The sequence below is a fragment of the Aspergillus vadensis genome (genome assembly GCF_003184925.1).
Source record: "Aspergillus vadensis CBS 113365 unplaced genomic scaffold BO88scaffold_16, whole genome shotgun sequence".
In the NCBI taxonomy this organism is placed as follows: domain Eukaryota; kingdom Fungi; phylum Ascomycota; class Eurotiomycetes; order Eurotiales; family Aspergillaceae; genus Aspergillus; species Aspergillus vadensis.
Window position 1 is genome coordinate 142,958 of NW_020292054.1, and position 24,167 is coordinate 167,124.

At 47.9% G+C, this 24,167-nt stretch overlaps 8 protein-coding genes and 1 non-coding gene across 9 annotated transcripts; 6 read left to right on the plus strand and 3 right to left on the minus strand.

Moving 5' to 3' along the window:
• Window positions 1-546: 546 nt before the first annotated feature.
• BO88DRAFT_t178 lies at window positions 547-618 on the plus strand. The gene has a single exon. It is a non-coding gene; the product is annotated as a tRNA-Gln (tRNA).
• Window positions 619-1,028: 410 nt separating this feature from the next.
• BO88DRAFT_405967 (uncharacterized protein) lies at window positions 1,029-2,026 on the plus strand. The gene is made up of 4 exons (XM_025707034.1): window positions 1,029-1,299; window positions 1,364-1,470; window positions 1,538-1,566; window positions 1,645-2,026. The coding sequence occupies exons 1-4, from the start codon at window positions 1,233-1,235 to the stop codon at window positions 1,868-1,870; spliced, it is 429 nt and encodes a 142-aa protein (XP_025561336.1). The 5' UTR covers window positions 1,029-1,232; the 3' UTR covers window positions 1,871-2,026.
• An 899-nt stretch (window positions 2,027-2,925) lies between these two features.
• Window positions 2,926-3,954, plus strand: BO88DRAFT_436431 (type 1 glutamine amidotransferase; the record flags this gene model as incomplete). The annotated part of the gene is made up of 1 exon (XM_025709565.1): window positions 2,926-3,954. One exon carries the CDS (start codon window positions 2,926-2,928, stop codon window positions 3,952-3,954), a length of 1,029 nt encoding a protein of 342 aa, XP_025561337.1.
• Window positions 3,955-4,434: 480 nt separating this feature from the next.
• rfeD (putative transcription factor RfeD) lies at window positions 4,435-6,365 on the minus strand (the record flags this gene model as incomplete). Its single annotated transcript, XM_025708933.1, has 5 exons — window positions 4,435-5,112; window positions 5,170-5,577; window positions 5,636-5,787; window positions 5,844-6,012; window positions 6,243-6,365. 5 exons carry the CDS (start codon window positions 6,363-6,365, stop codon window positions 4,435-4,437), a joined length of 1,530 nt encoding a protein of 509 aa, XP_025561338.1.
• Window positions 6,366-8,100: 1,735 nt separating this feature from the next.
• On the minus strand, window positions 8,101-10,095 carry BO88DRAFT_444793 (uncharacterized protein; the record flags this gene model as incomplete). The annotated part of the gene is made up of 5 exons (XM_025710145.1): window positions 8,101-8,221; window positions 8,333-8,403; window positions 8,616-8,745; window positions 9,415-9,699; window positions 9,817-10,095. The coding sequence occupies 5 exons, from the start codon at window positions 10,093-10,095 to the stop codon at window positions 8,114-8,116; spliced, it is 873 nt and encodes a 290-aa protein (XP_025561339.1). The 3' UTR covers window positions 8,101-8,113.
• Window positions 10,096-11,088: 993 nt separating this feature from the next.
• On the plus strand, window positions 11,089-12,922 carry BO88DRAFT_405971 (FAD-dependent oxidoreductase). The gene is made up of 3 exons (XM_025707035.1): window positions 11,089-12,041; window positions 12,097-12,303; window positions 12,362-12,922. Exons 1-3 carry the CDS (start codon window positions 11,358-11,360, stop codon window positions 12,785-12,787), a joined length of 1,317 nt encoding a protein of 438 aa, XP_025561340.1. The 5' UTR covers window positions 11,089-11,357; the 3' UTR covers window positions 12,788-12,922.
• Window positions 12,923-15,530: 2,608 nt separating this feature from the next.
• Window positions 15,531-16,855, plus strand: BO88DRAFT_426783 (BRcat and Rcat domain-containing protein; the record flags this gene model as incomplete). The annotated part of the gene is made up of 2 exons (XM_025708934.1): window positions 15,531-16,450; window positions 16,507-16,855. The coding sequence occupies 2 exons, from the start codon at window positions 15,531-15,533 to the stop codon at window positions 16,853-16,855; spliced, it is 1,269 nt and encodes a 422-aa protein (XP_025561341.1).
• A 2,337-nt stretch (window positions 16,856-19,192) lies between these two features.
• On the minus strand, window positions 19,193-20,002 carry BO88DRAFT_306330 (uncharacterized protein; the record flags this gene model as incomplete). The annotated part of the gene is made up of 1 exon (XM_025702435.1): window positions 19,193-20,002. A coding segment is annotated over one exon (810 nt), but the record flags the coding sequence as incomplete, so codon positions are not given.
• Window positions 20,003-22,370: 2,368 nt separating this feature from the next.
• BO88DRAFT_444796 (uncharacterized protein) lies at window positions 22,371-23,606 on the plus strand (the record flags this gene model as incomplete). The annotated part of the gene is made up of 1 exon (XM_025710146.1): window positions 22,371-23,606. The coding sequence occupies one exon, from the start codon at window positions 22,371-22,373 to the stop codon at window positions 23,604-23,606; it is 1,236 nt and encodes a 411-aa protein (XP_025561343.1).
• Window positions 23,607-24,167: the final 561 nt, after the last annotated feature.

The following is a 24,167-nucleotide window of genomic DNA, read 5'->3' on the forward strand; positions in this document are numbered from 1 at the left end:
TAGTAGATGACTTCTCGGGCGAGAGATGGGATAAGTATGATCTTATGTTTCTCATTTATTGGTGTTTCGAGATGATGGAATCATCATGATAGTGGATGGGATGAGGGCATGTGTTTCCTGATCGGGTAGTAGGTTCTTCTATTGCGGAGGGATGGTACCTGATTACGATTACTTGCTTGTTCACTGCATGGGTTGATTGTGTCTGATATAAATGGGTATAAAGTGATAGTTTCCATGTAACCCAGTTCCTTCAATCCGATTCACATGCAGATTGAAGATGATGGTGTTGATTTATTTTTGTCTACTACAGTGCCGATTGCTCCGCAGTAGTACCAGGCCAGACAATAGGATTTATTGTACCATTATCAAAAAGGAACTAGTCGGATCTAGACGTAGTGTAATTTGAAGAGGTACAACCTACAAAATATATACAATAAGTCGCAATCCTGAAATGAAAGCTATGCTGGAGAGGCAGCTTGATCTTCGAAGGCTGTTTCCATAGATTTATTTATTTATCATAATGTAGAAACAATTACTACAACAACAGGTTGTGTAGTGTAATGGTTATCACTCTGGATTCTGATTCCAGCAATCCCGGTTCGATCCCGGGCACGACCTTTTTGCATTCCCCAACATTGGGATGTCCCGAGAGTCTCTTCTTTTTGCTCGTCATATCCTACTCGTTTCCTCTTAAATATTGAATCTACTATACTATCTATCATTCATAATAGTCGAAAAGGACCCAAGCCAACCAATTGAACCACATATTACCATCTACTCTCCCTCATCTACGAAGTATATATAGCATGGCGGGGCGGCCGCTGACAGCTGATTCTGCCACTTTCTTGAAGGCGGTCAAAAAGTACAGAATCCCAGCTCACTTTTGCAGAGCTGTTGAAAAATATATCCGTCTATATCCGCTTATATCCGTCCTTTTCTCTGCGAGGTCGACGGAGTTCTGCCGCTCTTGACGGTAAAACGAGCGGTCAATTCAGGCAGTACATTGTTCCGCATGACGTTGAGGGGCTATCCATGCCACCACCATGTACCACTCAGTTCATCCAAGCACTCCAGGAAATTATTCTGTCTAGATGAGATGCCTTTGATATTCTTCGTATATACTGTGCACACTCCGTGTCTACACTCCCAATAACCAAATACCTACCACCCGAATGAAACATCTGCATCATCTCGAATGAGCAATTCAACTCCAACCACCTAGTAGCTACCTAATGGCTGACGTCCTGCGACGAAGGGGAATATACAAAACTACTCATTGGATACATCCGCTCTCGCAGGGTTAGTATCATCTATTAACTCTTTGATTCCTATTTCGTAAAACAGACATTCTAAACCACGATAGCCCTAGGAATAGCATACAGACAAACGTCCCTGGAGACGCTGTCTGCAAAGGCCGGAGTAGCGTATAGTTATACAGTAGATTTCGCGGGGACGTCTATCAAGAGAAGGGTGAGTTTATTCCCTCTTCCCTTGCTGTCAAAGGTAATGCTAAGTAGTTATCTTATTCGGCTGCTAGTATCCCCGTGTGGTTGAGGGGAGAATCCAGTGAGTATACCTACTAGCACCATGACTATCCAGACCACTCTATTAAGTATATATCACCTTGTACTAATGTACATATAGAGGAACAACGCCCCACCTCTCAAGCAAAGACAAGACTGACGGCCAGAAAGTCGTCACGGTTGGATTCCATGCTCGAAATGGAACAAGATATCTGTCCATCCATGCTCATGGCGACGGCACTTGGAAGGAGTTTCTTTCGCGGGCGGGAAAGGCTGTTCTGCGTAAGGAGAGGGATGGATCTCAAAGGAGGGCCATGCAGGGGAGATTGAATAGATCTTCCTGCTAGTGGTTGCGTTTGCGAGGGGTTATTGAATTAGCGGTTGTATTTGGCGTTGGCATATATATCTTATTTGTTTCACTCGTCTTCTGAACTCAAGTTCATTTATGCTGTGTGGGCATTTAGACTTGTTTTCATGTGTAGGAAGGTGAATTTACACACGAGAATCATTCCTATTGTGTACGATTCTTTCTATTCACGATGGATCTAACATAGCGCACATCGTTAGGTATCCTTTGCAGTAGTAGTAACTACTACATAGCAGCGCCTCCCATGTATAATCGATCAAAGCAACAGCCAATGCAACCTACCATGCAACATCTATAAACGTAGACTTTGCTAGAATAGCCATTCACTACTAGGTTCCGGGCTATAACCCCGGACCACAAAGAACGCCAGTAGTATATTAATTGCGTAGCGTACTATATCCGCAGCAGGAGATAATCCGACTAGGAACAAGTTCGAAAACCTTGGTCAAGGTTATAGTTTTGACTTTCTATATCTTGGACGGTGGCTTGGATGAGGCGTTAAGGTTATTGAAACGTGGGTACTTTGATCAGGATGATGATTATGACATGCGTATCGCTTAAGACTGATGGAAGTATGACTTGTGTTGCCTCTTTATCTAGATCTTTTTTGGATTTGGTTCAGAAATGTAGTTCCTAGTCGGGTCCGCTGAGTACTCGGATGTCTATAGCGAACACCTCCAACTTGGATACAAACCTGCTAGCTTCCAATGTGTATTTCAAATATGGACCCATAGATCCTTTGAAATAAATCCTATGGGCATAATACACTGGCAAGCAGTAATTAAATGCCTTCTCAACCCAAATCGCAATAACCTCCCCGAACCAGCGAGATTCAACCCTAAAGCGGCGCGCCCGCATCTCGATCACCTACCGAAAGAGGCAACTCGATCCCCAGGGTCCGCGGTTCCACACTTTCTCTCTCGCCTTATCAAAGTCCCAATCTGTTTAGATAATGGTTTTTGTATCAGACGCATCTACCCCTCACCACTCTCCGAAACCCCTCAATCATCCTATACCGCACGCACACAGAACACGATGAGAACCCAGAAACATCTCCACATCGCCGTCCTGGACGTCGACGTCCCGGTTCCGAACGTCTACTACGCTCGCGGTCTCTATAGTACCCAATTTCGCAAGCTGCTTCGGGCTGCTGCGGGGCGGATTGCAGATGATGAAGGAAGAGATGAAGATATTGAGATCCACACCACTGCGTTCGATACTCTCGGTGGTAATTTGCCGTCGCTGGCTAGTTTGAGTACGCAGCCTACTGCCACAGTGACCAAGGCTGGGGAGGTTATCAATCCGCTGGCTTTGCCTATCACCGGCATCTTGATTACGGGATCAGTGGCGTCTACGTATGGTGCTGAGTACCAGTCATGGGTTGCGCCGTTGTTGGAGTTCATTACCACTGTGTATGAGCAGTATCCGCATGTGCGGATCTTTGGAAGTTGTTTTGGCCATCAGGCGCTTGCAGAGGCTTTGCTTGCTGGGCCTGCCTCGGCCAATGAGGTGAAGGTGGGATGTTGTCCCGATGGAAAAGAAGCGGGACTGGCGCAGGTTGAACTCACAAAGGGGTTTGTGGACTCATTTCCCTGCTTGAGGGGAAAGAGTGCGTTGAGATTGCAGATGATTCATGGGGATTGGGTGACGGTTGAGTCGTCACCTGAGGAAGCGCTTCCCTCGCCTTGGATGAACATTGGGGGATCAAAGCCTTGTCCGATTCAGGGCTTGTATTGTCCAGGACGTGTTTTGTCCTATCAAGGTCATTTTGAATTCGACTCGTTTGTCAACCGAGAGACATGTGTCGACTTTGGAGGGAGATTGGGGTGGGCGAAAGAGGTTGTCGAGCAGTATGTGACGGCAATTGGAGACGTGGACGGAAACGGGGATGACTCCAAGCTAGCCGCCGAGGTGCTGGTAAGATTCTTTGCAAGTGAAGATGGTGCGCATGACAAGCAAAGTATGGTCAAGGCACAGGATAGAAACAGTGTGGGAGTAACCAGATTGATTGGAAGTCTGGTGGGGCAGTTGATGGGTGGGGGCTGGTGGTCCAGCAAGGCATAAGTAGCATGAATGCGCTGAAATGTTGGGATAGGATGAACACATCTATTCAAATCAAACTACACCAAGGTTCAATATATTCGTAAATGCGACCCATGTAAACCATCCAAAACATAAATCAAAATTGTCATGATCAAAACACCAATGCCACCATGTAGTATATATACCCGCCCAGCGTTGTTGTATACCTACCAAACACCCAAAACCCGGATTTTCATAAGATTTCCTTATCATGGCATGTGAGAATCATGGTCGGGCCAGCCCTTCAATAACTCGTTGCGAGATATAAACAGTCAAGGGCGACATCATATACTCATCGACCACTGCGTGATGCTCGTGTGCCTGGCTCATGTCATTGCTCCATAATTTTGAGTAACCGTGCACCCTCAAAGCCATTAATCGTAACATCCGTAAAACATAAAATTCTGTCAGAAGCTCACCAGAGTGCGCTTCACTCTGGACACATCAAGAATAAGGGTGTATTCACCTGAAGTCGAGCTGGAAAGCTTTCCATTTTCCACCCACGGTGCGGCAGCGAGGGCAGCCTCGGGGACTGGGATAGCTTGTTGGTCCATGCGACATCGCGCTGCCCGGACTCGACGTCACATTCCTAAAGGAGGCAGGCGGACTGCTGATGAACAATCCGACACACTCTCGACACACACCGCAGATGCACTCCGTGCAGGCGTAGCATTCATTCAGAGGCCACGGGCGTTTGCAACTGGCACAATAGATTTGTATCTCTCTGTTGCGGTATGACGCCGGGGTGGGGTTTGAAAACCGATGATGTTGGCGCTGAGACGCAGAAGAAGGATACATGTTCAATACTGGGCTAGACTCGTTGTTGGATGTGCTCATGTGACTCGAGAAAGCGTAGGTCTTCCCTGACGCCGTCGATGCCGAATCTAGCGAGGACTCAATGGAGGGAAATGGCTCCAAATCACTGTCGCGACTGCGTGCGGTATCAAATGGCGGCGGCGTCAAAGATTTGTGCAGCGGTGACGCCGCATAGGCGTGAGGAGGGAAAGGCCGATGAGAGGTCGGTGGCGGCAGTCCTGGTGAGGGTTGAAAAGCCGGTGGTAACGATGACCGGTGATTGCCGACCGAAGGCGCCGAAGTGATATTGGAGATCAATGGGGGCATTGTGGGCGACCGACCAACCTGTGGCCGAGGTTAGCACCTGTCTGAGCTTGTTCTGCGGAAAAAGCAGGCACCTACATCCGAGTTATGATCGTCATCCGCTTCCGTGGCCGAGGTAGCTGCCTCGATCAAATCTTCCCAGCGCTTGCCTTGAGCCCATGCGGCAGTCTGTGGTTCTGCAGAAAGCGCCTTCCGATCGCCCAGACTAGGGCGTCGGCCGTATTCCTTGGATCTAGTCCGCTCATGCTTCGGTTTTCTAGCTCTAGAAATGGACGACTTGCGAGGACGAGGAAGCTTGTCTCTATGCTGGATGGGAGGCAGGGTGGAAGAGCGACCGGGCGGGGAGTGAGTCAAAATGGACGGAAGAAGCTCGCGAGGACGAGGGGATGAGAATGGAGGCAGCGAAGCCTCCTGCTTGAAATGCTCCCTCAGGGAAGGCAGTTCAACGGATCGCAGGCGGTCTCGGTCATTGTCCGAGTGAGTCTCCTAGCGCACCAGTTAGGCAATCACGCTTTTCTACTGCTCACAAAGTAGTCTAGCATACCATGTCCGTATCCCAGTCGGAAGCTAGACGGTTGTGGTGCAATTGCGCCAATGCGACGGCGGCGGTCGCAGCCGCGGGGTGAGTCTCGTCAATGCCCCGCGGGGTTGCCGGAGAGCTAGCGTCAGCAACGTAGATATCCCGATCAGCAACTTCTATAGCCAGTCAGTTGACATTCTGAGAGCCACACATTCCAGCCATGATGACCGACCATTGCGTCGCCGAGATGGAGCTTGAGTCGAGGGAGATAGATGGGCCCGTTGGTCTGGAGGGGTGGTCACCATCAAGATGAAGCTCTCCTCGGTCGCCGGGAGCTTCGGAATGTAGTGGTTCGGGTGGGCTCTCCGGATGTGCTCCTGCATGGAGCGATAGCGCTTCTCCTGAAGGGCAGAACAACATGTTAACCACAAGCATTAGGCTTGGATAGTAATGCGACAGATCATATTATTTTTTCTCTCCAGCTTGCGCCCGCACTGGTCCTCGCACAGAGGCGCAGGCTGCTTGCTGACCATTGCATGAAAGTGGGGCTCGGATCGATAGCGGGCGGGAAGAAGGAGCAGGAGGGAAAGCTGAGAGGGGGGAAAAGGCGAGCTGAAGGAGTACTACTCACACCCAGACATCTCTTCCGGCAATTGGAGCCATCGTTATTCTTCAACGGACACACCACTTCATTATTGACGTCGGTGACCGAGAAGGAGCTGGTTAGCGATGCTCGCGGCGGCATGGTCTGCATGGATCCGTCCTGGCGGGGTGGGTTGGAGGGTCAAGCCAGCGAGCCAGCACAAGCACACAAGCAAGCTTGAATGGAAGCACTGAACTAGATAGTAATAGATCAAGATCAATTCGTTAGGGCACCGTCAACCCTCCCAACGCATGCTCCAATGTACAGCGCAAGAAGGAGAAGGTAAAGAAACGATGAGTATGTCAAGCAAGTAATTTGGAGAGGCGAAAAGATGAAGGAGAAAAAGGATCGGGGAAGAGGTGGAATCCGTGGTCGAGAAAGCTAGACGGCAAAGTAATAGAGTGTATGAGTAATATGGAGATAAATTCGCCCTAGTTGTTGCTGTCCAGGCTGAGCTATTCTTTTTCGGAGCCAGTTGCGGTAGTTACTATCGATGTAGTAAGATTGTAATGTACTCCGAAGCAGCAGCAGCAGCAGTACTACTAGTAGTAAGTAGTAGTCAAAAGCACGTCCGGCGTAGTGGCAGGAAACTAAAGCATCACAATCGAGGAATCGGTCAGGTCCAGGAAGGGGGAGGGGGGAAAGGTCAAGGAGCTAGGCCGAGTACAGGTCTTGTCCAGCCAAGCTAATCTACGAATAGGCTAGTGGACTCGAAAAAAAGAAAATTGACAGCCAAAGGATTGGGGATGGCAAAGACCCACTAGGCAAAAAACAGAAATCTGACCTAAAAAATATAAAAAAGGAAGGAAAAAAGAGAGAAAAAGTGAAAAAAGGCGACCAGCAGGCGACTTGTCTGGAGGGGAAAAACGAAAAAAGGAGGGTGGGTATGGTAATCCACTTACAAATTACATGATTTTACATACAATACCAGGAAAAAGTCAAAGAATGATTGAAAAGAAAGAAAAGAAAAAATAAAAAAAGTGGGAAGATTTAGTCCGAAGCACTCCGACCGCGTGGCTTGTCCCATGTAGCTTGGACTGGCTAGGATGATCGGAGGATCCAGGATTAGTGAACAATCCAGAAAACGTCCTCGTGCATCAGTAAATGGACTTGTAGGTCTCGAGGCGCTGGGATAAGGTATCACGGAGCACTGGATCGGGTGACACGATAAGCATACCTACTACAGCCCGTACCGCGGATGAGAGGCGAAAAACGAGGGAAGCTCACGGGCAAGATAACGGACATCCGATGGGAGCTCCTGGGGGAGGTTGTAGATATTGGTTGGCTTGGTAGCTACGCTGTATCCAGAAGTTATGACTAGACTGCTTGCTACATGGAGCTACGAGAATAGCTTGTTAGCCAAGCAGCAGGAGAAAAGTCTTTCAAGCCATTCTCATCCGATCAATCCCTATGAGGCATTATCATCCTGGTGGTGATACAGCATGTGCTCTTTTTCGGTATTACGATTTCGTACCGCGGCGGTATCTGATGCCGATTGCGCCTATCGATAAAGTGTGGGACAGCGCGATATCCGCACACATGAATTTCGGTCCTCGCTTCGTCGCGAACATTACTCTTTTTGTAGAGTATATTTTTGCTGAAAAGATGTTAATCAGTATCTCATCCTTTACTGCTTTTATAGCAGTATATTTCTGTATCACTAGACAGTCCATTTTGTACAGTGAGGCACTGTAGAAAGCTTCGGATCCGGATCTACTCTGCTGATAAGTCTGTGACACTTACACTCCACTGGAGCTCAGAGTCGGTTCAAGCTTACATTACATTACCGGAGCCAAAGGAGGGGTGACATGGGGAAGGGGCACTGCCTTCCTAGTTGGGATGGCGGACACCTCCGTAGCTCAGTCAAGGGTATAAGTTAAGGACATGGCTACTCGGCAAGGACTTCCAGCAGCAATCATCCTATATGATCCGTGCGATTCATGTCCGCGTTTGAAAAGGGCAAACAGCTGAACTTTGACGGGGTCTTGGTCGACCGAGACTTCCGTCCTTCTCAGACAGATGCAGGTTGGCTGGCTAAGCCGGTCAAATACCATACATACACACACATACATACATACGGTATGGTAACGATGACCAGCATTTCGGGAGTGCCGGTGGAACCCCTCCATTCTTGAGGGGGTTGCGACAGCTGCAGCATCAGCATAATTAGCATTGACTACGGATGAATGGGGGTTGGTCTTGATGGATGATGACCGATACAACACAATGGTCACATTGCTCGCAGGTAGTCAGTTTAGGCAATTCCAATGGGTTATTGTAGAATCACGTGGTGAGTGAACAAGCTGGGCATCCGGCCATGTGCGACTCTACCCCTCATTGTTCTGGTTCAAATTCCACCACCACAACCACCAGCTCTCCCCAGCTCTAGGTTGAGCTTCCATGCAACCCAAGCACAAGAGCTCCCAGCTGGAGCTTTCCAATGGAAAGGGACTAAGACCAAAGCAGCTAGGCCACTAGTGGCGAGTCCAATCTAGTTTAGCGCGACGCCACTCCAGTTCCTTATTCCCGTCTGAGTGGGGCTCTCGAAACGGGTGTACCTTAGCAGGCGATGGACGAGAGGAAATTTTTCCATCTTCTCGAAACAAGTGGCCACCGCTGATTCCATGGGAGGCTGGGGCAAATCGCTGGCTAACTGTGTCTGGACTCTGGAAAATCCCCCCGATGCTGATGGCTATGCGGAATTCCGCTTTCCGGGAGAGGAAAGAAAAAAAAAAAAAGGGGTAAAATAGTTACTACTACCTGAGACCTGGGAAAGACAACACCCATGACCTGGTGATTTCAAGGGACCAGTCCAACGGCCGAGAAGAGTGGTGCCTCGGAATCACACTATCGCAGGTCACCGGTGTGGAGGGGTTGATGCCCAAGTTGCCCTTAAGCGAAACTGGTTGCCGTGAATTCCCGCGCTTAGCTGGAATACACACAAGGGAGGGGAAAGCTCCGTCCTTGTTTAAATCCTGATCCGTTGGCCGTGCTGTCTTTGACCCTCTCTATGGATACTAAGTCAATGGTCATCAAAGTAGTGGTACTTTGTCGGGGCAAAGAAAGTCTATGCACCTGCACACGCGGCTAAGAGGTTCTAGCTCGGCGACATGAGGGGACGGCCCTGATGTAGCCTGCTTAGCTTCGGTTCGACACCTACGGACTTCAGCCGATATGGTTGATTGTTCCCCCCAGCCGCTAGTCTTGCAGAGGAATGTTCACGACAATCCACGGCTCTAACTCGATATGCAAGGAATAATGCCTGTTCTCTGACCTGGTCTATAATCCACATGGTTGCCATTGGTCTTTCAGTTGCTTTACCAAAATCCTCACCGACACAGAGTTGGCCTGGAAAAAGTTTCGCATTCCGTGCGGAGAAAATTCTATTCTTGGAAAAATGAACCTCCAATTGCCCGCCAGTCAGAGCGTGCGGTTGACCCTTGGGCTTTACCATAGCACGAGTCAAGGCTTACTGCGATGTACGGCCGTACTTGGTAATTAGTGTGTCGCTGACCATGACCATGGCTTATGGCCGAGCGGGACTTATACTAGCACTGGATACTACATAACTGACTACTGTAGGACAGGTAGAGCTGACAATATCATTGACAGTCCTATTGTTTCTCTGATCCCTTGCATTCATCCAGCCAATACCACGGTCGACGTTCATGCAGGACGATAGGTACATCGTACTCCTCGCAGGGGACCATGCATCGTTCCAACAGGAAGAGGTTCCCAAGCCGCGGTCTCTGGGGGAGCCGCCTGCATTGGTGGCGCCAAAAATTGCACATCGAAGCAGCAGCAGTTCTGCCGGCAGCTGGTCACTTTCCTTAATGGGCATATTGCAGTGCGCAAAGCATCATGATTGGATGGATTGCCAGCAGGGGATGATGCACGGTACCCAATTAGAGGCCGGCTGATGGCCATTGGATCGTCCAATCAGACCTTGGTATCCTTCTGCTTACTCACCCCCCACTTCGGCACGTTTTCCTTGCCATTCCCGTTACAATTTTTACCATACCGTAATTAAGCATTGCCCCCCACGGATGTTTGCCTGGTCTGGTTCGCTTTGCTAGCCACAGTCCAGCCTCCCATACTTCCCCTCGTGGGATTCCCCCTTTTCATCGAAATTTTCAAGACTGCCTTGAAGATGCATATCGATCCATGGAAATTGAAGTGCCACCATCGAGATTCAGCTCGGGGAAGTATCTGGGGTATCTACGGAGTAGAAAACCGTATGTCAGGTCATTCAACCCATGAAGGTCAATGGACATCGGCAAACCGTGATATGTGCTATCCCACAATCGATATCTTCATCGTGGATATTATCAATCACAGTCGCACTGTATCACGGCCAACTGCAGCGTATACATTGGCAGTTGCAAGACTGCGGATCGCACTTCTAGAAACACTAGCGCATCTGCCGAATTGCCTTATACTTTCCATATCCGACGATACTATACCAAGACAATGACAGAATCGCATCGCACAATCGCACGTATAGCGGGCTGACTCGCCTCATTTCTTCATCCGAGACAGACAAAGAAGAAGAAGAGCGTGCCAGCCTTGCCGCAAAGCTTGTATAGCGGTGGCCGTTGAAGTGCGGAGCGCACCTACCATCGGATATGGCACGTCACACAACCACCGACTGTAGTCCGCAAATGAGGTGCAGCACCCTCACCATATTCCTATAACCCTCCATATAAGCTACCAACTAGCTCCGATCACTTGCAAGCTTGTTTGCCGTTGCCGCTTATAACATCACCCATCAGCACCACTCGACAGCATCATGGAAGAATAGTCCATCGGCTACGGCGCCAGCAGTGCCGTATATCCGTGTCCGATGCCCCACGGGGATCAGCCAGACAGCATCCGATGGACTCTGAGGTCACTGTCCCGCTGGTACCGACGTGCCTCATCAGCATCCGACTCTCCGCGCCACGCATCTCAGCAATGACATCGTTCAAAAACAAGCTATCTGTAGCCTATAGCCTTAGTAGATAAAAGACCTAGAGAGCCCTGGCCGCTGCTAACTCCCCATCACTTCAATTCCCACCTCAACCCGTCATCCAATCCTCCAATTTCTCTACAATACACCACACTATGTCACCCACAAAGAAAGACTTCCACGTCGCCATCATCGGCGGCGGCATAGCAGGCGTCACACTAGCCATTGCACTCCACCACCGCAACATCCCCGTAACCATCTACGAGCAAGCGCACGAATTCGGCGAAGTAGGCGCCGGCGTCTCCTTCAGCCCCAACGCCGTCCAAGCCATGAAATACTGCCACGATGGCATCTATAACGCCTTCGAGAAAGTCTGCACACGGAACCTCTGGCCCACCAAGCAAAAGGTGTGGTTCGACTATCTGGACGGATACAACAGCAAGAACACTAGCCAAGAAGAAAACGGCCACCAAAAAATCGAATTCACCATCTCTAACAGTCTCGGCCAGAACGGCGTTCACCGCGCGCATTTCCTTGACGAATTGATCAAGCTCGTCCCCAAGGAAATCTCTCGCTTTAACAAGCACCTGGATGATATTCACGAGCGCATTAGCGATGGCAAGCTGATTATGAAGTTTGCCGATGGATCCGAGGATGAAGCTGATTTGGTCATCGGGTGTGATGGAATCAAGTCCCAGGTGCGCCAGATTATCGTCGGTGCGGACCATCCTTCTGCGAAGCCATCGTATACTCACAAGTATGCGTACCGGGGTCTCGTGCCGATGGATAAGGCGGTTGAGGCGATCGGGGAGGAATTAGCTTCGAATTCTTGCATGCATGTGAGTGATCAGCCCTCTTGACTTCAAAGCTACCAAACAATACTAATAAGTGTAGATGGGCCCCGGTGGCCATATGCTCACCTTCCCCGTGAACGCCGGCAAAACACTCAACATCGTCGCCTTCCACACCACCACCGACGAATGGGCCGAGTACCCCAGACTCACCCGCCAGGGTACCCGCGATGAAGTCCTCCGCGACTTTGCCGGCTACGGGCCCAACGTGACCAACTTGCTTAAATTGACTGATCCTCAGCTCAGCGTGGTATGCATTATCCCCTTCCCCCATTTACCTTGAACAATAAATTCTGATGAGTAAATAGTGGGCCATCTTCGACCTAGGCGACCACCCGGTCCCAACTTTCTACAAAGGCCGCGTCGGCATCTCCGGCGACGCCGCGCACGCCACCTCACCGCACCACGGCGCCGGCGCGGGCTTCTGTATCGAGGATACAGCCGTGCTGGCGACACTGCTGGAAGACGAGCGCGTGCAGACGCACAAGGATCTTCACGCAGTGTTGGCGGCGTTTGATGAGAACCGCCGCGAGCGGTCTCAGTGGTTGGTGCAGAGCAGTCGGTTCATTGGCGATTGCTATGAGTGGAGGGCTGATGGGGTAGGAAGCGATTTCAAGAAGATTGAGGAGGCGATTAACTATCGGAATGGGATTATTGCCAATGTGGATATTGGGAAGATGTGTGAGGAGGCGAGGGGGGCGTTGGGAAGGAGGGTTGAGAGGGCTTCGTTGTGAGTATGGCTACTACTTGGCTTTTGGAAGAAGGGTTCATTGTACGATGATAGAGGATTTGCTTGTTCTTTGTGGTTTCTAGCGAGATATATCGTTTGTTTAGTATGTGTTTGTTGGATAGATTAATTTATTTTAGCATGTTATCCTGAGGTCTTTGTTTGCTCAGCGGTATTACTCTGAATTAGCATTGATGATGGTCCTAGGAGGTCTTGATGATAAGTGGGTATGTAGCACTAAGCCTGCATTTGTTCCACAGCATACATGCCTTATGCGGCATTGTTCAGTATTAACATATGTAATAAACCGTACTAGTAGCCTCACTTAATTAACAAGCATCAGGACAGCTCAGAAACAGGTATGGTCCGTCCGTATCCTTCAATCTCTCAACATGAAGTATTAACCAGCGCCGAATTCACCAATGACATCATTCTCTGTTTTCGTACACAATCGATCGGGGTATCATAGAATAAACATAAATTGTTGGGGTCGTCGTGGGTGGTATCTGAGATATGAACTATGTATGATGTTAGTATGATTCTGTCCATGAAGATAAAGTCCAGGACCTTCCCTCTGGGGACATACCTGCGTTATACACCCTGCAACGTTCCATAAACCGGTTACATCATGTTTCTTTGCAGAGAACAGCATTCTCCGTGCTCGAATTCTCCCCCACTTGCTCATTCTGACCTCCCTCTGACCTGAAAGATGCCAGCCACTCCCAAACAAACGACAAGGGCTTCATGAGGCTCTCGATGGGACTGTAGGGCGATAATGCGGGGTCGTAGAAATGCGTCGCCATGATGATGGTTTCTTTCCTTTATCCTCTCTGATTCAATCTAACACTTCAGTGATGAATCAACCATCTGAGAAAATCTCGAAGATATAATCAACAACAAAAGGAGTCGAAGAAAGAATGCCACAACCACTGCAGGGACACAGACAGTCTTCAGCGCAACAAACAATGCAAATGAGTCGCATAATGGCGTGCCGTGCCTCCACCGCTCATCCATTTATTGGTTCCCCGCATTTCCCAACGCTGGGCGGTGGGCAACTGGAATGTTTGTTCTCCAATTATATTCTGATTGCAAACAGTGCAATTGCATATTACTAATGTTTGGTGTGTTTGGATTGTTTGGTATAATATGAGTTCCCCCCAAGTTCGGGGTTACGGCCGAGAGCCCCCGAACTTGGGGGGAACTCAATTTTGGGACTTCGGATGTTGACCGCCTTGAGGGCTTCCGATGGGGGGTCTTGGGTTGTGGGTGGGTGTTGGATCCGATGGTTGGCTGGGGGTTGGCCGGGGGAGGGGTAGGAAGAAATCGGGGGTTGATTGGGGATGCCAGTAGTGAGTACATATTCGTCTCAGTTGTTCCTTGATTGATGTGTCTAGTGGCGTAATGTTGTTATGAAGGGATAGAGGGACGCTCTGCATTGTTGGGGGCCATCGGATATTGGTCTAGGGGGCGGTATCCGGATGGGAGAGTGATACGCCGCTTATTGATTGCAGTGTTATAGTTAGAGCCATATCCCATTTTCTGGAAATTTTCTGGGAGATGGTCATTTCTGCCTTTCTTCAGAGATGCAGCTTCACATTGCTTTCTGAGTGAAATCGCCCTCATCTCACTGGCAGTTTCGTGATGAGCATAGCCGACATACAGAATGTGGAGACGGCTGATATAGTGGGTCTATGGTTATCATCTACTTACCCCAGGTCTTGGCTCTGTGGGTTATCTTGACTAGATAACTGTCAGCTTATGATGAACTTTGATTTAAACGATTACAGTTGAGCTGAGTGAGTGGAAAGAGTTGAGAATCTACAGAATAGTGGAAGTTATTTACTGGTGATGTTGTACGGGAGGGTTAAATTAGAGGAGGTTGATTTTATGTTGCTTACACTGCTGTCATGCCCATCACAAGTGACAGTTCAGAGTCAAGATGGGGTAAAGGGAAAAGAAAAGAAAAAAAATAAAAATAAAAATAATTATTGAATGAAGTCTGAAGTTCAACCAGAGCTTCAAGGAGATACGTAGCCTCGGAAGTGGAGAGGCTACTGGGGATGAATAGTATAAACCACTAGGTATTTTGAGAATTATAGTGAATTACGGGTGCTATAAATGATGGATTGGCCTCACTTGTCGATTGATCTTACACTCAATTCAGAGAATACCTACTAGTCACGCCTCAGCGACCCTCTCCTGAAAGATCATTATTCCATCTGGAACATTCATCTACTTTACGGAAGCCACAATCAGCATTGATGTAGATCGTGGCTCGGGGACTAACATCTCACCTCAGAAGACCGTATAGTCTCGAGACCGTTGGCCGCGATTAAATTCCTCTGTTTTACCATACCGGATCTCACAGTGCCGATTGGGCCAGACCGTTTTGTTCTTGAGCTGTGAGGGCGGAGTTCAGTTCCTTTACGTCCAGTGATTGGGGCACATACAAACACTGAAACTTTGTTTGTTTTTTCCTACTCCCCACGGAAACTCCCCATCTCCATTTCCTCTCACACATTCGCCTCCTAACAAACGCCATCTGGAAATGAAGATTATCACCTACCATTCCAATAAATCTTATCACTATCTCTGAGCTTTCATCATCAGTTACGTTGACAGTAAGATATCTCTCATCATGTGTTCAAGGCATGGCCAGCCATCCATGTCATTTCTGACTGTTGTCTTGCTGCTACAGTCTCTCAAAGTTGCCTTACACAATGGAACCCCACTACCAATCAAGCAGACAGATGGACGACGAAATCTACGTTGTCACCCAGCAACTTCAGGAGTTACAAGAGTATCTTGACTCTCAAAAAGGGAAGGGTCGGGCCGATGACAGTGAAGACTATCTACAAGCATATCGCCAAGAGTTGAGAGCACATCTAAGGTCACTGGAGGACAACAAGCTCGCCTGGAGCATTGCTGTGGCAGTACGTTCCGACAGTCGTGTTATTGCTGCTATTACACGGGAAGAAGCTCAGGCAAGCGATGATCGACGTCTGGCAATCAGAATAAATGGAAGAAACGATGACTCGGACTCTTCAACAACTGATGATAATGTGGACCAGCCTCAAGCAGCCACAGAGCCCCAGTCCAGTGACGATGAGTGCGTCGCGGGTCCCTCAATGACGTACACAGAAAGACAGGCCTTGGAATTGGAGAAGCCCGCCGCCACGGAAACTCGGTGTTGTGTGTGCTACGAGAGTTTCTTCGCTCACAAGGTGAAGCAATTGGACTGCAACCATGATTACTGTGACGATTGTCTCAAAGATCTTTTTCTAAGAGCGACGAAGGACTCAACTCTATTCCCCCCACGATGCTGCCGTATGCCGATTCATCTAGAAGCTGTCCAGGAACATATGTCAGAGACTGAAATATCTGATTTCAAGAACGCGGAGATTGAGTTCTCAACCACTGACCGCACTTATTGCAGCAATACCAACTGCGGCAAGTTCATACTACCTCAAAACATCACAGCCGGCCGTGCTGAGTGTCCTCACTGCAACCTGAATACCTGTGCCATGTGCAAAAAGGCTTTTCACATCGACGACTGTGTGGAGGATAATGATCTGCAAGCTACACTGGCGCTAGCCAGTGCCCAAGGATGGCAACGGTGCTTCCGTTGCAGGGCTCTCGTCGACCTGGGGTTCGGCTGTTACCACATAACGTATGCATATACTTCTTCCACATTCCCCACTTCTACTTACTTACCTGTTTAAACAGGTGCAAATGTCGCGCTGAGTTTTGCTACCTCTGCGGTCTTCAATGGAAGACATGCGAATGCGTGATTTGGGACGAGAGAAGACTCGTCGCCAGAGCGGCAGAAGTTGTAGACCGTCAGGCACTAGCGCCCTTGGAACCTCAGATCCGCCATATGCTAGTTCAGAGAATGCGGGCAAATCTGGTTGAGAATCACGAGTGCGAACACCAAGGCAGATTCCGGCGTGTTGAAGGTTCAAGAAGGCGAGCATTTGATTGCGAGATCTGTGGAGAACGCCACCGGAAGTACATCCTGGAGTGTCGCCAATGCCAGATTGTAGTTTGTGAGAGCTGCCGACGGAATCGAATTTGATGCGGTGTAGGAGGGTACAATTTTCGTTGACTGATTGATGGAGAACTGCAGTGTTTGATGACATGTTACCAGAAATGCTTTTTCAAGGGTGGCTGGGTAGGGTCAGTGTAGAGTACTTGACGAGCTTCATAGGTAGCGGAGTACTTATGTTTACTTGAGATGCTGTTTCATTCCATGTTATGACGTATTAGTTCTGTCCTAGAATGTGTGCATGTCTGCTTTGTCGGGATATCCTTATCTTTGTGTCATGTTCAATTCCATATGGCGGAGCTGCCACCTCGCGAAGAGAGAGAGGGCTTTGGCGATCAATAACCCAGAGAGCTTACGCTAGAGCATAGAGAATGATATAAAAAGGCCTCTTCTGAACCTCACTTGGTCACTTTTAAAGGCTCGAGGGCTTGTATACTACGATTAACCATGGTAGCAATTCTTCAATCCAGATAACGATATGATGATGTCGTATCTACCTAATCCCATTTCTAACTTAATATTGCCCATAAAGATAGGCTTCGCTCAAAAAGCATGTACATCTTCACTCTATGAATTGACTGATAGTCTACTGTATATTAAATCTAATTAATATATGTATATATATTTAATCATAAATTTTCTAGTTTAAGATTAATACTATAACCCAGAAGAATTAATACTCTTTAAAATATATAATTAAAGAGGAAATAGATTTTATGATAAGACTTAAGAAAATTATCTGATAAATCCAAGAAGAAGTAGTTTACTAGACAAGTCCCGGGTCAAGCTATCAAAAGAACAGGTACAGCCTAAGAAGAGATACTACTATGCTCTGTGTAGCTTTCCCTTTAAACCTATCTCCGATCTATAATTGGTGCTCTTGTTAGTTGTAGTGACCTGTTTGACCACTCGCAACTTACTCGACTGTGGCTGCTCCACGTATACATCTCTAGTCAGTTTGTGCTTTCTAACTCATATCATTATTGTTGATGCACTATCCTTCCATGATCGATTAGAGCTATACTACAGTATATCTATATTGCAGCTCTCTGCTGAGCACCTAATAGCCCCTCACGATACTGACAAAATCGCCGTTTCTGTGGACATATGTCTCGGGCGAGAGAAGATTCCCCTTCGCCGATATCTCCTGTGCTTAAGCTTAAAGCTGATGATTTGTCTCGAATAGATACGGCAAGCGCATTGCTGAATGAATTATGCCGCGAAAGACGCAATCTTGAAAGAAGACATCACTGAGATTGCCTCGAAGATTGAAAGGCGTATGGCTGCAGAAAGAGGCTCAGCTGAATTTATTTATTTAGGTGTTTATTGAGATCTAAATAGTTGGATTACATCCCTGAGTGCTCATTATTCGGAGGCTCTACAGCAACTGCAGGAGAAGGTATTAGGCACTGTGACAGAAGCTATGCGATAGATTTCGTCGACGAAGCCGCCAACAAGAAACCGACGTCAAGTCTCGGGCACCAATGACTACATCTCTCGTCATGTCGACAGTAAGCGGGTAATCCCTGTCAATATTACAAGCTACACCTGCAAATCAGCTTGGACAAGCTAACGTTATATTGAACATTGAGTAACCTCCCTACCAGCTTGGAAGCGTCACACCGTTTCGGAAAAAGCCAACAATCTCCATAGTCTATCAACAAACTGACAAGCTGACATGGGGGTTTACCGGCTAAGATGACTCCTCTTACCATCCGTCAATCTTATTTCTCCTAGTACGTTGGTGGTCAAGTTGGCATTTCATCCGGGGTCTGCCATGAGATAGGAGCCATCTACATAGAACATAATAGGAAGACAGTTCAGAGTCAAGGTCGAGTAGATACGAACAGGGTTGCTATCGGGGATCTGGTTCTTGCTAATTATGACTTCGGAAACTAAATCGATCATTGGGATTTTCCTGGATTCCTTAGCACTGTCCCCCTTTAGCGTTCCCTTCAATATAGATTGTCAAGGCAAAGGATCAAAGATATGGATTTGATCTATCTAGGTCTCAAGGGGTTGGGTGATTGGTTGGTTGAAGAGGTGGTGGTCGGAGACCACGCCGGAAGAATAGGCGAAGGATCAGCTGACAGCTGCCTGGCTGCAGTGAATGCCTCAACATGAAATTCAAAACCGGAGCATGGGCGTATCTCATGGACAAACCTCGCACTCATCCGACACCATAGCCGGCTCGGAATTCGGAGAAGCAGGATCATCAGACAGCTCAGGTTGCAAGAGATGAGTTGCCCGCGGACCAAGATTTTCCGCAATCAGAGTGTATCCTTGCATATTGTGCAACTTGGCGTAGACTGAAAATGCAGCACGCATAATCAAGCACATAGAGTGAGTTTGAGTGTGATAGATATGCTCTATCTTCAATCCCGCAAACGGTGGCAGGCTCCGCATCCATGTGGTGAGCTCTTTTAGCTCTTGATGCGTGACATGCCCTGAGATATTAACAGCGAAAAGCGCCGAGAAATCCGCGGGAATAGTTCGCGGGTCTACCACCATTCTATGTCCGTTGAGTGGTATATTGACTGAAGCTGCACCAACGAGCAAGTCATGCGTGGGTCTCTCTATAGTCCCTAATCGGGTAGTCCCTGATCGGGTGAGAAGGCTTTCAAACACGCTGGCAAATTCCATACTCTCATGATTCGCACTCTTCCTTCGAGCGATTTCGTTAGCCAGTTTTGCAGTGAAGGTGTTATTTGGTGCGGATCTTGCTGTGACTGTCTGGGAGCTTGTTGCTGCAAGAATCTCAATAACATTGCGAGTAGTCTTTAATGCTCGGGTTGTGTAATGAGAATAGCAGCAATCAAGGATGAACAGGATATCAGTATTACAATAATCTGAGAATTTGGTCGGGTCCTTGAGCTCTTCAAGGATATCACTTTGGAAGTTAACTGTATTTGATTCGCTCGTGGTATCCGCAATGTGGAAAGACCCATTCTTGGTTGTTCCGTAGCCTGCATAATGGAAGATTATCAAGTCGCGTTCGGTGTTGAGTCTCGCTTTCGCTGTAAAATTGAGCCAGGTCCTTTTCACGGTGTATGCAGGGTATTTATCGTCAGAACCAAGAACCAAAACCTCAGCTGGATCAGTATCGAGGTTCTTCAGCATGCTCTGAAAGTGCGCTGTATCTAGTTCGGCATTTGTATCATCCCGCTCCCATCTCACAGCGATTGAGTAGATGTTCTGATACTGCTGGCTTTGCTGCTCCGCCGCTGCTCGGAGCGTGGTTTGGAATTCAGTGTTGGTGACATACTCCATTTCCATGGATATCGGAAAGATCATGCGGGGATGAAGGGTAGTGTAGCAGCTACACGTAGTGTTTGTATGATGATTGTGTTGATTGTAGAGGTAGCGGAGGATGAGGGGTCGAGAGCTATACTAGATGGTCTAACCATACAGAAGAGGAAGGAACATGTAGTCATGTGACACGTAGATAGCTTTGTGGCTGGCACCTGATAGAAAGTGAAAATTCGAGGCGGATGACACGGTGAAGAGGACGTTCTGAGTCACGATGTGAAGAAACAACGAGACCCTTATATAGAGTTAGCACGCAATCCAGACTACCAACATATTTGTGATGGTGCGACCCTATAAAGGCAATATCCTGAAAAAGTCTCCGCGTGTAAATTTACCTTTCCAGCATTTGAAAGTTCAAGATAAACTTAAGGTAGCGAGTGCTAAGAAACTCAGGAAAATTCCAATGATCAATTTCGTTTCCGACGTCATTATTAGCATGAACCCAATCTTACCTCCGCTAGATCCCCGATAGCGACCCTATTCTTATTCACTGACAGGATGCTCTGAGCTTTCTCCGTGTTGCGTTCTATCTAGATGGCTCTTACCTCCAAAGATACTAGGTGAAAGAATATTGACGGCTGGAAGGAGGATTCATCCTAGCTTATGAAACCCCATGTCATATCGTCGCCACAACTGACAAGAGAATCAGTCATAGATCAGTGATAGACCTATTAAGAAGCTATAGAGTACGATTTTCTCTTTCTAGCTGTCTCTGTTCTTTTGATGGCTTGACCTAGATTTTATCTAGTGAACTTATTTTTTTTAAATTCATCGGGTGGCTTCCTTAAGTCTTATCTAAATCTCTCTGTGATTACTGATCTCTAAAGACATAGTTTTTCCTAGGCCATGACGCTAATCTTAAGCTTGGGAACCCATGACTAAATCTACAAATTAACTAGATCTAATCTGGCGCGAAGGTTGGATTAAGATTGGTTTAGCTATTCTCATGGAGGTCGACATGCGTGAAGTCCACTGCCCAAGATGGGAGCTCTTTGATATTCGACGATCGATGGCTTCGGAACCAGTCTCATAAAATTAAAGGCTACTGGTCGAGGATATGGAAGCAAATGTCGTCTATGCGAGTACCTCGGATACGGGACTTACATAGATTGGAGTGACCCACTTTAGTTCCGCGTCTGGCAAAGACGACAGGATGCAGAACACCCTTGTCTCGTGGATTCCTCCAAGACCGAGTCCTGATGAGGACAGATAGCAGCAGCCGAGTGAAGATCTGGAAATAAATGGGCTCAAACCCATCGCCATGTACATTCCCATCTCTCTTCCCACAATCGAGATCGATCTGAACTTCGGATGAATAGAACGATGATGGTCTGACAAACCGCGAACTGTCCATAGTGGTGGAAGGACTTGTTCAGAAGGCGTTAGTTGGGGAGGAAGCAGTATGTTTAGAATGACAACGAGGTTAGTAGCACGTTTAATGCTAATGGGATTATCTCATAGGAAATTAAATCTTGGCCTGTTGAGGGAATACGAACGGCCATACCGAGAATCAACAAGATCTACATCATCCTACCCTTCACTCCTTCCTGCGTACCCTTGACTTTCATCGGTCTGGACATTCAGTCACACTAAGCCGTCAAAGCTTACTTATCATTCTTTCAAATTAATATATCCACAACCCGGTCCAAGCGTATATCCGACCGATGCCCCGCATCCTATGCCCTGGTAGGTGCGGTACTGGGATGCAGAGGTTGATATTCAAGGTATTTCTAGTTTAGCTGAGATCTAAAATCCTAAAATATATTATATTATATACAGTCTGGTATTTACTGCATGATCAGACTATAAATCAGATATATGATTATTAATATTTTTTTTTTCTGTCTAATCTAGCTTTATTTAATATTCTTTGATTCTATTTATTTTACTTATTTTTTCTGTTATCATGAAATCACTGTATCCATGGATTACAGTAAATCTTTATATTCCTTATTTATTCTAAAAGTAATCTACTCTAAAACTAGAAATATCTTTAACAAGAAAGCAGTACCCCTGCTGTGTCAATCTGCGGTGTGTGATAGTCCCGCTCCTGCCCTGTACCTACATAGCGATTAGCACCGCCAGCTAGTCTGATGCCCTGCATGATGGCCCGAAGCCCAACATGAACCCGCGCGCACTCTAGCTCCGTTTAGTATAACTCTCGGGCCATAGCCTCCATGGGCCCGGATATTTGTCTCGAAGGTTATTTTACATCTTACATCCACCACAAACAACCATGGTGTCCCCCGCTCAAAGCCTTCGGGACCAGTGGAAGGAGCCCTCCGACATCTTCACTGTCCTCCTAATTATCGGTGGAGACATTGTTCAGCAAGCCTTGGGGGCCGTATCAGGAGGATTTCTCACCCCGGTCGCATTTTCCTACGGATGGGTTGCATACGCCGTGTCGGCCCTTCTCTCTGCCACTGGCGATGGCCGTCTCATGCCTGAGACTCCTATCACTAATTTACGGGTGATTGATCTCAAGTCTGGCTACTGTCGCTGGAATCGATCATGGGTACTCGGTCGCGTGTTTCAGGACTACGAGCATTGGATGCCGAGTGCGGTGCGTGAACGATTGGAAGAACATCCGAGTCAGAACGGTGATGAAGAGAAGAAGGTTCCGAGCTTGCTTCCGGGGAGTCGGCAGCCAGAGGTGGCTCTATGTGTGGCCGTCTATCACTGGTCAACGGGGAGGAACTCTCTAGCGCGTCCGGGGCACGACTGGGTTTGGTGGACAGGACTGCTGGTCTCACTCATTCAGATTGCCATCAGTGCTGTCCCGTTCGGGATTTACGGGGACTGGCGAGTCTTTCTGGTGACGGTCAGCGGGACCGTCCTGGCGTATGCCGCGGGGGCATTGCCGGGCTGGCGGAAAGAGAAATGGGCGTGTCGCAGAGGGTCAGGGAAAGACGTGGCATTGACGTTGGGGAACGGATCCACCCATGTGGTGATTGTGCATGGAGGCCATCCCGATGGACTGGATTTGGAGGATCTGGCGGGGGCTGAGGTTCGACACTCAGGAGCAGCGACCTCGAACCGTCGATCTATATCCCGAATGATCGAGTCATGTAACACGACACGATTTCTGATTACACTTCTTGCCATCCTCTGGCTCGTTCTCTTGATTACTAGCCAAGCCATCGAAAGTCATACCTGGTATCTGGTCGGCGTTGGGGGGCTGGGCATGATCCAAAATCTCATCGTCGCTGGGGCACCGCGCTTCCCTGAGATGCTGGGCATTTCGATCGAATTGAGCGAAAGCTCACAGGGTACGCCTTCAGTCTTCGCCGAATATAAGGTGATGTACACGCTCATGGAGCTGGAGTTGGGGTATAAGGGATTCGGAAGAGCACTCCTGGCGGAGTTCTTTCCTGGCAAGCTGAGGGATTGGGAGGAGAAATGGTGGGCGCTTACGGACAATGAAGAGAGGCGAGTGATATTGGTTGAAAAGAAAAGAGGTTTGCAACGATGATGTGTAATTAGTTATCTCCCGTTAGTTCAATTCTGGCGTTTAAATAATCAACTAGTCGTTTCTGTGATAATACATTAGTATACTTTGACAATATTTTCCCCGTGATGGCATTCGAGCAAAAGGCTTGTTGAGTTGCTCCACTCTCAACACGTCACAGCTTTTTGAGCTGACCCATTTTCATGCATCGGACGGCTGATAGCACAGTCATTCTTTCCAATAAAATGTTGAGTTTATGTCAACATCGGGTAAACGAGGCGGAGGCCCACTTTTCTGTGTCCGATGTATGCTTCCCAGCACCAAGTCATTTCCACTGCTAAGCACTTATCCAGATCACATTGTCCCGGCTGAATCAACCCAGGGAATTGGACACATTCTATCGGTCATTCCTTTCGTACAAGGCTGAAAATCAACCTTGCTCTGCATTATGGTCGTATGCTTCTAGCCTGGAGACGAGAGGAGTATAATTTCACGTGACATTTAGGCCTCGAAGTTAAGAGTTGGGCAATCACAATCACATCTTCGTAACCTTGCTGTGGCTTACTTGCCATCAATATAGATGAT

Bases quoted from the DNA above. Each gene is read 5' to 3' on its own strand.
- BO88DRAFT_405967 (XM_025707034.1), top strand. From the start codon at position 1,233: ATGGCTGACGTCCTGCGACGAAGGGGAATATACAAAACTACTCATTGG. The intron at 1,300-1,363 runs GTTAGTATCATC...AAACCACGATAG, and splicing joins GATACATCCGCTCTCGCAGG to CCCTAGGAATAGCATACAGA. The intron at 1,567-1,644 runs GTGAGTATACCT...ATGTACATATAG, and splicing joins GTGGTTGAGGGGAGAATCCA to AGGAACAACGCCCCACCTCT.
- BO88DRAFT_405971 (XM_025707035.1), top strand. From the start codon at position 11,358: ATGTCACCCACAAAGAAAGACTTCCACGTCGCCATCATCGGCGGCGGC. The intron at 12,042-12,096 runs GTGAGTGATCAG...TAATAAGTGTAG, and splicing joins CTTCGAATTCTTGCATGCAT to ATGGGCCCCGGTGGCCATAT. The intron at 12,304-12,361 runs GTATGCATTATC...ATGAGTAAATAG, and splicing joins CTGATCCTCAGCTCAGCGTG to TGGGCCATCTTCGACCTAGG.